This window comes from Pseudopodoces humilis, chromosome 6 (assembly GCF_049639895.1).
Source record: "Pseudopodoces humilis isolate 2021_Gansu_Grassland_sample_001 chromosome 6, ASM4963989v1, whole genome shotgun sequence".
Lineage (NCBI taxonomy): Eukaryota > Metazoa > Chordata > Aves > Passeriformes > Paridae > Pseudopodoces > Pseudopodoces humilis.
In genome coordinates, this window is record NC_142205.1 from 37,228,821 (window position 1) to 37,241,954 (window position 13,134).

The 13,134-nt window shown below is 36.8% G+C and overlaps 1 protein-coding gene across 6 annotated transcripts in view; it reads right to left on the reverse strand.

The window, feature by feature from the left end:
* CLCN3 (Cl-/H+ antiporter 3) overlaps positions 1 to 13,134 on the reverse strand; it is a 62,868-nt gene that overhangs the window by 19,390 nt on the left and 30,344 nt on the right. For all 6 annotated transcript variants that reach the window (XM_088056080.1, XM_088056081.1, XM_005517616.3 and 3 more), the window contains 4 exons: positions 4,117 to 4,274; positions 3,089 to 3,188; positions 1,293 to 1,480; positions 530 to 652 (listed from right to left, as the gene is read on the reverse strand). In XM_088056080.1, coding sequence (XP_087912206.1) covers positions 530 to 652; positions 1,293 to 1,480; positions 3,089 to 3,188; positions 4,117 to 4,274 — 569 coding nt within the window. The remainder of the gene's footprint in view (positions 1 to 529; positions 653 to 1,292; positions 1,481 to 3,088; positions 3,189 to 4,116; positions 4,275 to 13,134) is intronic.

Sequence of the window (13,134 nt, forward strand, 5' to 3'; positions counted from 1 at the left end):
TTGACTTTCAATTTTTCTCTCCCATTCTGTGGATAGTAGCAGATAGCAATTATAAACAGTAAGTTTTTGAGGATACTACACATTTCACATTGTGACCATTCACTGGTTTGTGCTAGTTAAGGCAAAAAAGCCATTGCAACAAAAGACTGATTGCTCTATTAAACAACCCATACATATTGTGTCAATGAGTCACTGCTCTCTTATCACCATAAGGGAGGGTGTGGATTAGGGGAGGTTTGGAAATCATTCTTCAGAAGTGTACTAATCCAAATTCCTTAAAAAGTGGTCCTGACAGAAGCAAAATCTACTAACTCAGGAGACCCTTTTAACTTTGGGGTATTTTCTCAGAAACAATTAGCACAATTACATGTTTTCAATTTGAATGCTTGTATTAATGTATTTCTCCAAAGGCACAGGGTGCATCCTCTTGCCTTCCCCCGACTCACTAAGGCAGCACTATATATCATATACTGATATGAAACACCTATTTTAGATATATATCTATATCTATATGCTAGTTAGACCTCACCTCAGGTATCCCTGAGCCACAGGCATAGGGAGCAAATACCTTCACCAGAGAAACTGCTAAGAAGGCAAAGCTCAATGCCCAGAAAATGTACATTATGTAGTTCATGATGTAGGAACCTGGGCCCTAAAAGATAAAACAGGAAGTCAGAAAACAGATTTGACATTAGAGCAAAATCACTACTTAAAATAATCCAGATGTACTCCTGCAGCAGGTACATTTACACACACATTTTGAGGCACAGTAATTATTGTAGAGAGAGAGTTTTGTTTGAAAAGCATAGTCATGAAACACTGCAAATCAGCACAGACTGGGTTATAAAAGGTAGAAAGTGTCCTAACACTTCATCTTAAAAAGGAAAAACTGTTATATTTTTTAATAGCTAATAGCAGCTAAAATCTAGTGAATATTCAGTAAATCTTCCTTATTTAAAAAAACATGGTAGAAAAAATGAAACAAATCTATTCTTAGTTATTAGAGAACACCATAAATTGATTTAATTTACATACAGCTATGATCAAGAATATAAATTCTCACATTTAAAGTTCCATATTGTCATAACTTCCTTACATCTGCAATACTCCAAGGCCCCCTGCAGTTCATGAAATACACATTCATTACACTATAATCTATTAATCATTTCAAGTGCTGGAAAATGGCACAGACAGTACAACCCAAATTTATGTTTAGAATCCTAACCTTAAGACCAGTATTTTCTTTCCTTATTCAGCCAAGCTGTTGAACAAGACCATCAAAAAATACTCACTTCTGCTTGTCCAATTATTAGTTCTGCCCATGTCTTCCACTGCGGACATTTATCTCTCTCTTCAAATGTGGTCTCATTTGAACCCCAACAACACTGTTCATGGTTAAACCACAAAGCACTAAGGCAAATGCCTTCCTTTAAGTCAGTCATCCAGTCAGCAGCTATGTCAATTAATCCTGCCAATGCCCCTGTTGCAGAAACAGTTTTGTTTTAATGTTCTGATAAAAAGAAATAACACACATAGCTAAAATGAAGGTATGTGCTTCTGTTAACTGATGTACATTGTGATTACAGTAAACTTAATTAAATAGACATTTAATATACTACTGATTTCCAGGATTCTATCCTGTTTCCATTACAGTATAACTAATACTTGCTGAAGAATTAAGTACTTTGTATGTTTCTCAAGTTAAATGAGATTTTTTTTTCTTTTTTTTTTCCCTATACCACAGTTCTCCAACACTGAAAGTCCACTGAAACCAAGAGTTAGAAGTAAAAATAGAACTGTTACTTTTTTTGTGATGGAGCAGTTTATACTGCACCAAGCCTGCTGGAAAGAGATGGGATTCATCTGTCTAAAAGGTGGAAAAAGATTCTAGCCCATGTGTTGGCATGTCAAAAGCAGTATTTCAGTAGAACAGAATTTCAACCAAATTATTAAAACACATAAATATAAGATCTCCTTGTAACTGAACTCAAGGTTGTACCATTTAAGATCTAGTAGACATACAAGAAAAGGCATCTGAGACTGAAAACCCTACCAGTATTCAAGACCAGAATTTGCTCACTTTGTTGCTCAGGAACAGAATAAAGGAATTTTAATAAACAGCAGCTTAGGAGGTTGAAAACATGACACTGCATGTTCCCACTGAAATTATCAGAAACAATTTCCAGTAATTATACATTCCTGGTTTGTGCATCCAGAAGTATATAAATATGCTACAAACTTTGCATATATATTTATATGTGATTTGTGAAAGTGATTATGTATATACCTAAGCAGTAATTACACTGTTACCATGATTTTTAATAGGCATAGCCTTACTCCACAACTAATTTTCTTAACATTTAATCTAATATGGGTGTTTGAAATATTTTTTAAAAAACTGGGCACAAAGTTTGTGACCCTTCCTTCCTGCAGGCTTTAGTCACCTCAAACTAAACCAAAAGAAAAAGGAGCAGCATTGCCTGACTGCTGGGCCACAAACTATTTGATGGTTTTAGTTGTAAAATTAATTCTAAAATACGTTACGAAGGAAAGAGAGAATTTAAGTATTGGTCAACAAACCACCTGCTAAAATCAGTATTTTCTCTGGAAAAAGTAAAGGTCTGTCTGTAAAGGTATGACATAAACACATAGCTAGAATTCACTAATCCATAAACACATGCTTTACAAGGAAGTGTGCTTATCAAAACTACACATATACCAGAGCTACTTTTACAAGCAACATTTTCACAAGAAAACCAACACGTAAAAACCAAAATTTTACAGAAAGGAAAAACATAAATCTCAATTACAGGATTAAAGAGCATTGATAGTTTAGTAGGTGGAAGTTCAAAAACACTTGAGAAACTCTCTAAATTCAGTGAGGATTTTGGTTCCTGTTTGATCAGTAAACCCTCACCTCAAAATGGTGAAACCTGTAAATCAAGATAGACAACTTTTTTCTTCCCTTATGGAATTGGTGCAGTAAACTAAACCAGCTCTTAGCTAGGTTGGTGGAGAACAAAGGAAAAACACAATGACTATACTTGCTGACAAATATAAAAAAATAATCCTTTTTGTTTTCATTTACCTGATGCCAAACCAGTTAATGTGACTACCAACCATCCTGACCATGCATCGTACAAACTTTTTGTCATCTCCCATGCTGATTCTTTCTTCTTGCTGTTAATCTGCAAAGAGAAATCAGTATGTAGAGTTGTATGTATTCGGGTAAGACGAATAATGAAAAAAAAAGGAAGTATGACAAAGTGCATGATGCAAGGTGCAGGCAAATAAACTCTCTTGAAACTACAAGTGTTCTGCTTGTATTTAGTGCTTTGCATAGATAAATCAGCCATCGAGCAATTGACAGAGAAACATATATTTGCTTAATTTAAATAATTAAAATCCAGGAAATACATTATTAGGATAAGTGATTACTTTCTATGGCATGCACCTAAAACGTGAATTGTAACATTATTTCCCCCCCACAGACTAAAGATTTTTTTGAACCTCAATTAAACTTTTAGCATACTAATAATAAGCTATTTCATATGATTCAAATTCCAAAACTTCTACTTCAAATACAAACATCTTTATCTTTAGACTAAAAACCACATAAGAGTAAAATAAAACAAATAATTGGAAAACTACCCTATGGTACTCCTAGACAACTATTAATAATGACATGTGAAGTTATTGTACTGAAAAAGTTGCTATTCTTACATTATTCTTATTTACTCTGTGCACCTAGCTGCAGTGGCACAGACACACTTGTGCCAGTATAAAAGCATCTACAGTCAGTATGAAAATACATCTACACTGGAAAATAGCCTTAAATATACTAGCATGCAAAAAATGCAGTACTTTAAAAATGGTATTTGGGTGGCATGGACCTATTCCCACTCTATTAAATTTCTGCTTCCTTTCCAAGTTTTAATAATGCTGCAAGACTGCAGGTATCCAACTAAGCAGTGCTTTTTAAACAGTATAACAGTATTCAAGTTGTTCTAACTGATGTAACTATGTACAAATTTACAGCACGTATTTGTATGTGCTACTAATCAGGCCTTAACTCCAACATCCAACCAAAAAAGTATTGTTATTTATCTCAAGTACCCTTCTATGCCTTTCTCTGTCTTTGCACTTCTCTCGAACCCAGTCGATGGTATGGAAGTCATCGTATGTTCCTACTCCAGGAATTGGCTCATCCAGAAGGTCCAGTAAATGTGTTGAACTGTTGATATTTCCTCCATTTGTCATTGTATAATGAGTTCCTGCAGCAGAGAAACACAGGAATAAATTAATTCTACAATACATGTAGTCACAACTATGTTCATAGCACAAAAAAATTCTGGACACCTAATTAAGACACCTTCCATAATATGCATATTGTATTGTCATTTAGGTCTCTCAATGTTGCATGCCACTCCTTTTTACTGTCACTCAGCTGTAAGTTAAATTTGTGTGTTAGTGACTCTGTGTTTCCAATGGTTAAACAGGAATGTCCTAGTCACCCTATTGTTCCATTTTGTGTACAGAGTCCAGAAAAACTTCAACAGAAACTACTGTAAAAAAAGAGCAGCTTTGACACACATTTAACTTGAAGTTTATTTCAGTTTATGAACTACCAGAGGAAAATCTGTTTGTACAAAAAGCAAAGATGATTAGCTAGAAAGTTCACAGTACCTTCATATGTTACCAGTTATTTCTAAATATACATTCAATTGATTACCAATCTCTCCCACACATCTAAACCAAAACCTAAAATACATTATTGCATATATATATATATATATATATATATTGCAAGCACAGCTAAAAAGCAACAAAAAGCCAAACAAATACTCATGTTTTGTTTGTTTTTTTTTTTTCAGGTAAATCACAGAACAGTCCTCAGTCATGAAGAATTTGAAACATTGTATAAAGAAAGTATCTTCTGCTAATTTGTCATCACTAGCTAGTTTCCTCACAAGCAGCTTGCAGAGCAACAGACCTTACTAATACTTACTGCACTGATCAAAATAAGAAGAGCAGGAGGGATACAGAGAATTTTTCCATTTTCAAAAGTGAATAAAGAAAGTTTTACTTTTTTTAAGCTTTCAAAATTCATAAATTCTGTAATATATTGGCTTTTTTTCTTAGTTCTCACTTGTCTAAGAACAAAATAATTTGCCCAACAGTATATGGCACATCATAGTAATCTCTATTCATAAAGACGTAGGCTCAAGTTGACCAAGACTTCTATTAGTTCAGAAAGACACCAGAACTCATTTCACTAGATTGACACTGGGATGTTTAGATAGGTGGGGATTTTTTAAGCTGGGTTTTTTGTTTCATTTTGTGGTTTTGAGGGGGGTTTTTTTGTGCATTTTTGTTTAGTTGGCTGGTTTTGGTGTTTTTTTTTTTTTTTTTTATTGTTGTTGGTTGGTTGATTGGTTTTTTTAATTCCAGGCTTTTTTAATTAAGCTTCTTGGCATTGTCAACAGAAATTTCCAACTAACCAAAAAACCAAAACTAACAAACAAAAAGCTTGTCAAAGGACCTACCTGTAAACTTCCAAATGCTACAAATGCTGAGTTCACCAGCCCAAGCCCTCACAACAACTCACAATTAGATTTATAAGTAAGTAAAATGTGCCATTTCCCTTTACAAATGTGAATTCTAAGATCTTGAAGAACCTGGCATTACACTCTGAACAAAGTGGTGCCTCAGTCATCTATTGCTTAAGAGGTCAGGTTGATGCCTACTATACAATACGTTGTTTATTTTGGACATTTTCTTAGTGATAAAGGACAAAACAAGAAAATAAAATAAAATTCATAGTAAGACAAAATGTAATCAGTAATTTTCAAGATATGCAAACAACTATTTTTACAAATTGTATAAAGATGAAAAGTACGGAAGACAATGCAAATGTAGCAGACAGCTCCCCAATAACACCAATACCAATCTCTTATACAAGCATGGGTGCCATCTTTAGCTTAATACTTTTTTCCCCAATCTATGCCATACTAAACTCCCCCTCATCTATTTCCCATAGCTAAGCCCTGTAAATCTCTTCCCAAAGCTGCTGCTAGTCTCTCTTAAGACAGTCTTAACAAAGCATTACCTTCCATTAATAAAAGGCTAACAACAACAACAATTTAAATCAGATTTGCTAATAGAGGTGATTGTGAAAACATTGCTTGAGGATAAGGGATTCAATTCTCTTGCCATTTCCAATTCTCCCAACTAGAAGTCTAAGATACATGTCTGGCTAGCTGAAAGGGCAAGGTGATCTTGTGGAAGAGATACAGAATTCACAGTGTAATAACTAGTTTAGCTCTCAAAATTAAGACAGAAACAGAATACATTATTAAAATACTATTTTTTACATGAAAACAGCTTCCTTTGGCAAGGCAAGGGGACATAAATTAACCTCACCCACAGCTTAATTATTAATCTTACAATGTGATCACACAGTTTCCTAAGCCTGAGTGAGTAGAGTTGGGCAAAAGATTGTCTTTGCTCTGGAGGAGTTGGTTTTATGCCCTGCTATGTATGAAGCAATATCAAACTACAAGGAGCATGCAATTCTATGCCACAGAAGGCAAAGGAAAGTTGAGATTGTAAATGTATCACAAACAGTAACAGGTTATTTTATGCATATCACAAGGTGCTAAATTGTAATTCCCTCCAGAGGATTATCAGGGATGTCACCATCACAGATGGCACTATATTCATTGAACCTAACCCATAGAAGAATTTGGACTAGACTACAAAGGATGGTCACTGTCATAGATACAGTAAAATTCCCACTGAAACTATGTCAAGTTCCTATTTTGCCAACAGTTGCTGGCACACCAAAGACTGGGATATAAGTGGGATATTGTATGATGAGGAAGAGGCACAGAAGAAGATAAGCTAAAGAGGAGCTTTTCTTGAACACCAAGAAAGAGCTGCCATGAGTGCCTGATGCAATAGCTGAATAGCTGGAATAGCTGTAATCTTGTACCAAGTGAGAAAACAGGCAGCAGCGAGCATGGTAGAAAGGCATCCTTAGAGGACCACGAAGAGGACATCTCTACAAAATCTGATGCACTGTATCTAAGATACAGAAGTCTGAGATGATATTCTCCTGCTAGTATTAAGATCTATGTAAAACCGTTCTAGAGGAGATTTTAGAGAAATGTACTTTTACTAGGACTCAACACTCTTCCAAGCTTTCACTTCCCTTTCTACCCTTCCTTCTCTAGCATTTCACATGCAAGATGCTCCTTTCGGCTATGAAGATAATGATTCTCATCAGCATAAACACACAAATTCTCATTATTTACTCCCAGCTCCAAAGTGTCATTAAAGGTATTTTCAATGTTAAACCCTTACCAGAATACAAGTACTTCATCACAACATTCTAACTACCAGGCAGGAAATAATCATTACAGAGATAAATTGTAGCAAACCTTCAGAAATATTTCCCCTTCCTTCTTCTCCCTCTTCCCCTGTTCTCAAGTTTCAAGATGGTTTCTTGGCTACATGCTTTTCACCAAAATAGAAGCAGATTTGGTCTTAAAAACCACAACAAGTGCTTAGCATACAAGATGTATAGGCATAGCTTCTAGCTACTATAAGAGAACACTTCTGATGTCCATATGAGGACACCTAAGCCGTTTTGGAGCTGTAAAGAAAGTAAAGCCTTTTTGTTACATATGAGTTTGCTTAAGTTTTTATGAGACTGGAAGCTAATGATAAAAGTGCCATGCAGAACTTTTATTATTACTGCTATTCCAAACTAACCCATGTTACTAGACAGAGGGAAACACTAGTATACTGATCCTCTCAGAAGCTTAGTATAACTCATAAGAATCCCTGTAAGGCAAACACAGTCTTTCCACACTGCAAAAATAAGGCAAAATCACTGAATAGTTTAGGTTGGAAGGGACCTTAAAGATCATCTACTTCTTGGGCAAGGACACCTTTCACTAGACAGGTTGTTCCAAGTCCCATCCAACCTGGCCCTGAACACTTTCAGGCTTGGTGCATTTACAGCTTATCTGGGCAACCTGTTCCAGTGCCTCACCACCATCACAGTAGAGAACTTCTTCCGGTATTTACTCTAAACCTATTTTCCATTTGAAGCTGCTCCTTGTCCTGTCACTACACACTCCTGTAAATCGTCTTTTTTCATCTTTCTTGTAGGCTCCTTTCAGGTACTGGAAGACAACAATTAGATCACCTCAAAACATTCTCTTTACCAGGTTGAACAAACCCCACCTTTGCAGCCTTTCCTCATAGCAGAGGTGTTTCAGCTCTGTGATCATCTTGGTGGCCTCCTCTGGACCTGTTCCAACAGGTCCATGTCCTTCCTATGCTGGGGACTCCAGAGCTGGATGCAGCACTCCAGGTGGGGTCTCAGCAGAGTGGGGCAGAGGGGAGAATCCCCCCTCTCTCCCTGCTGCCCACACTGCTTTGGATGCAGCCCAGGACACGTTTGGCCTTCCTGGCTGCAAGTGCACATGGGCAGGTCATGTCCAGCCTCTCATCCACCAAACACCCCCTTGCACTTGGTCTTGTTAAGTCTCATGAGATTCCCACAGGTTCACTTCTGGAGCTTGTCCAGGTCCCTCTGGATGGTGCCCCATCCTTCAGGAGTGTCAACAGCACCAGTCAGCTTGGTGTCATCTACAAATTCGCCAAGCATGCACTTGATCCCTTCACTTATGTCATCACTGAAGATATTAACTAACACCAGTCTCAATACAGACCCCTGAAGGACACCACTTGTCACTTATCTCATCAAGACTCTGAGCCATTGACCCCTATGGATTTAACCATCCAAGCAATTTCTTATCCATCTAATGGCCTGTTCATGAAACCCATCTCTATCCAGTTTAGAAAGAAGAATGTTGTGGGGGACCATGTCAAAGGCTTTACAGAAGTCCAGATAAATGATATCTGTAACCCTTCCCTTTTTCACTGATGGAATCACTCTGTCATAGAAGGCCACTGGGTTGGTCAGGCAGGAACCTTGGTGAAGCTGTGCTGGCTGTCCTGAATCTCAACATGTAACTGTTAGCTGCTGCAATCATAGACTGCAAGCCTCTAGACAGTAAAAGCAACGTGCCTATTCAGAAAAAGGAAGCTCTTTTGGGGGATTCAGTCACTGTAAGTCTTGAATGAACTACCTTCTAGAAAGGCAGCTGACTTTTGTTATCCTTCTACGCATGTAATTTCAAGCCTTGAGCACAATCCTTTCTTAGCAATCAGCTCTGGTATTGCTGAAGAACTGTTTCAACTGAAGTTGTTAAAAAAAAAAAATGCACAAGGTTAAAAGAAAAAAAAAATGTAGTAAGCATTAAGGTTAGCAGTAAAACACTGTACTCTGGTACTCCCAATGAGAATGAAGTACAAGAAAAACAAAAATGCTACACAAATGAAACCAGAATAAGTGGATAAGTGGATTCCAACACCATAAAAAAGCTCTTATGTCTGAAGAAGTGAAGGATTTCTTCTTTTTTTAATTTTCTATTTTAATGAGAATGTAAAAAATGCAATCCAAAGTTGCTTGAGAAGATACAATGTCTGACAAAAAACGAACAGTCTTTACCATACTGCTCTTCTGCATTTCCCTTAGAACATGAAGTTATACTCAGAGGATGCTGGGTCCCAACACTGATCCAACCTCCTGCTTTGCCTAGCTGGTTTCTCCTGATGGAACCACTAGGAAAAAAATTACAGAACTAACATTTTGCTATACTTACAAGAACCGCTTTATATATAAAGATTCCTCCCTGCCTTTTGTCCCTCATTAAGGCAGGGAATATATAAGGCATAAGGAATATCTCTTCTTTCATATTTTATAGATATGCCTCATACAAGCAGTATTTAACCCTGATTGATGTCGGAACTATGATAAGCATGACAGAAAACTGATTTATGTAGATTACAAACAGCAATCCTGAAGCCATGCACAGTATTTTTAAAGGCTGCCTCATGTCCTGCAGCAGTAATCCCATACTGCTTTGTCTATTTGCAATTCAGATTTCTTTCAAATTTGAAAGAAACCCTGGAACACATGCAGCTGATGAAGGGTGTGGTTTTTTTCTTTAAAAAATACCTGGTAAACATATGGCTAATTTATTTCACACAAGAAAGGGATTTTACAAAATACATGCTGCTCCTGATTAATGCATAACTTGTTCAACAAACCTCCCCAACTCTTTCCTTGTAGGCTGTGTTCCTTCTTTTCTCATAAAAATAATGAGAAGAGAAACATCAAGATCTAAGACAAATGCTACATCCTGGATAGTCAAACGACACACAACAGATTTTCATGTGGTAATCCCCCACATGATTATCTGAACAATTACCCAGTATCACCTAGAGAACAAATCCTCACAGCTACACCCTCGCAAGAGAATAAGGTACAGAACTGAGACATGAACAGGCTTCTCAAGAGGGCGGCTGTCAGAGTTAACAAGGGGCCATAATATTATGATAAAGCTTAAGACCCCTTCTGTATGTTACACAGCACATGATTCCCATCTTCTCAATGCACATCACAAAATACACCATTGTCTCAAGCTGAGCCTAAATTGCCTTATTCTATTTTAAGAAAGGAGACATATCTCTTGAGACATAATTACACAGTAAGACTGAACTGATCTATTTGACTGCTGGCACATAAAGAGTAGATCTTGCTCCCCCCTATTCCTCCCTGGCGTTCTTGGTAACACACTCCCACCCTCACCCTTGGATCAGCTCTGTCACCCTTGATCTGACTGCACGGTAAACCAAGTCAACATGCTAATCCAACTAAGCAGACAAAACTAACAACAAAAAAATCTGCCATTATATGGAATTGGAATCAAGTTTCTGTGCTGTTGGAGAAGAAATAAAGACAGTGCAAGGGCAAAAACTAAGAGAATAGATTGGGAGCAACAAGTTCACCCCCTTCCATAGCAACAAACTGTCAGACTAGTTATCCTGAAATACATAAATACACCCTTGGGGCCTTGTTAGATTTTAATTATACCTTTCTACTGGAAACAACTCAAAACTATAAATATTAATGTCCAGACACTATACAGTAACGTCTACTTCACAGAGCTCGAAATTCCCAAAGGTTTAGAAACATTCCAGAGTTGTGAAAACAACAACAGATAAACAATGTCAATGTTGTATTCAATGGCAGAGCAATAACAAGACCTAATTTCTCAAAGGTATTTCTCTACAAGCTATGCAATTGCTAACTCTTACAGCAAGAATAGTTCCTGCTGCTCACCCATCCCTGTTTCTAAACAATGCACAACTACACAGCATTTGCCTCAGCCACTGTCCTTATGGCTGACAGCAGTGCAATGTGTCTCCTTTGGGCTACTCCCAGCAGTGTGAAAGGAGGAGAGAAAAAAATAAATGCACCTCTGGGAGTGAAAATTAAGCTAGCCAGATTACAGTAAAGGCTGGAATAAGCTCCCCCTGACATGACCATCCAAATCTGCTGAGTGTTAAAATCAGCAGGGGCTGTAGCTTTCCAGAGGCCAGATTCTAATCCAAGGCTTTGCTTCACCCGTGTGTCCTTGGGTATTAGGTGGCAAGGGGAGTGGAGGCAGGGAAGCACCCTGCGTGCAATACACACTGTAAGGATCACTTGCGCTGGTAACAAAGATTTGTATACACGAGGTAAGTGTTAGTTCCTCAGCTTCTTTCTGTCTCCATATTCAGACCTCCAAAGATGAGGCTTTCAATTAAAGACAAGAAACAATCATCCGTTTATTTAAATTTGTCTGTAACAACTCAAAAAGAGTCATTAAGTACGATATCCTTTTCCTAGCTAGAAGCAATTTTTAAATTTCAGAATGAGAAGCATTGCACACAATGCCAGTTTAATTTGCTACTGTTGATGATTAATGATGTTAAAGTCTTTGTAATCAAGTAATCCATTCCACTTCGCGTGCAACTATGAATTTTCAGCACGTCTCTTCAGTTAGTTCTTCTAACTACATCAAAGGCTTTCAAACAAGCTGGTCTCCGCATTACAATCAAAATGCATATAAAATTGACACAACTTTATATACACAAACTGAAAAAAATCAGCTGAAAAAAATCTGATAAATGGGAAACAATGGAGCAAGTTCTGAAGAACAAGGGTAAGTTATATTATTTACCAAAGTACTGCAATGATAATACTATCCATTTCATCTGCCCCCAAACAGATCTGGGTTTAAAAATAACCTTTTAAAATTAGGAGTCAAATCAAAGTTCAATAATAGCACCTCAGAGTTAAACCAAGAATTTTGAAGAAGGTGTGACTGCCACAAATGGATATAGGAAAACAAAACAAAACAAAACCCTGAGCTTTGGCTTTCCACTTAAGGTGAAACAAACATTTCTGTTTCTATGATGCAGCACCAAAAAAGAAGGATTTATTGTTATAAATTTCCTTTCTTGTAGTCATAAAGGCAGATGGATTATATTTATTTAATTATGTCTATGATGAATAGGGACTTCATATACGTAAGTGAAAAGTTATTAAGATCCTCCCACTACTAAATTTACAACTTACAGTATTTAAGATAAATAATGAGAAAGGAGATGAGAAAAATAGAAGGTATAACAATTTATAAAGTTAGGTAAGGGAAACATTACAAAAGGGAAGTTAACTATGATCTGACAGTGACCAAGGCTGTAAGAGTCAGAATACCACAACTTTAGATATATGTATTTCTAAGTGCTGCTGCTGCATGTATGTAAGAGCAACTTACTTATATGCTGTTTTAGAGGGCAAAGACAGGATGCAGTAAAAATAATAATTCTACTAATATGGTTATCCCAATCAAACCATATTCAAGTCCAAGGAGGGCATAATCTTGGTCTGTTCATTAGCTTTCTAATAGCTCAAATAAAAATGCACCAAAAAATTATTTCCAAAATTGAGAAACATGCTTCATAGAGAACCTTACCAGCTAAACAGCACATGCAGACAGATACCTTGTTACTACCTAAATGAACTCTAGTTCCATCTGATGATACTTCATGCTAATGACCAAAGTCAAATATGCTAAACTCATCACTGAAAATCCTTATCCCACTTTTACACAAGGAACTTTAAGACAAAGCACAGCAGAAATACAGTGCCATAATCATATTGAGTTT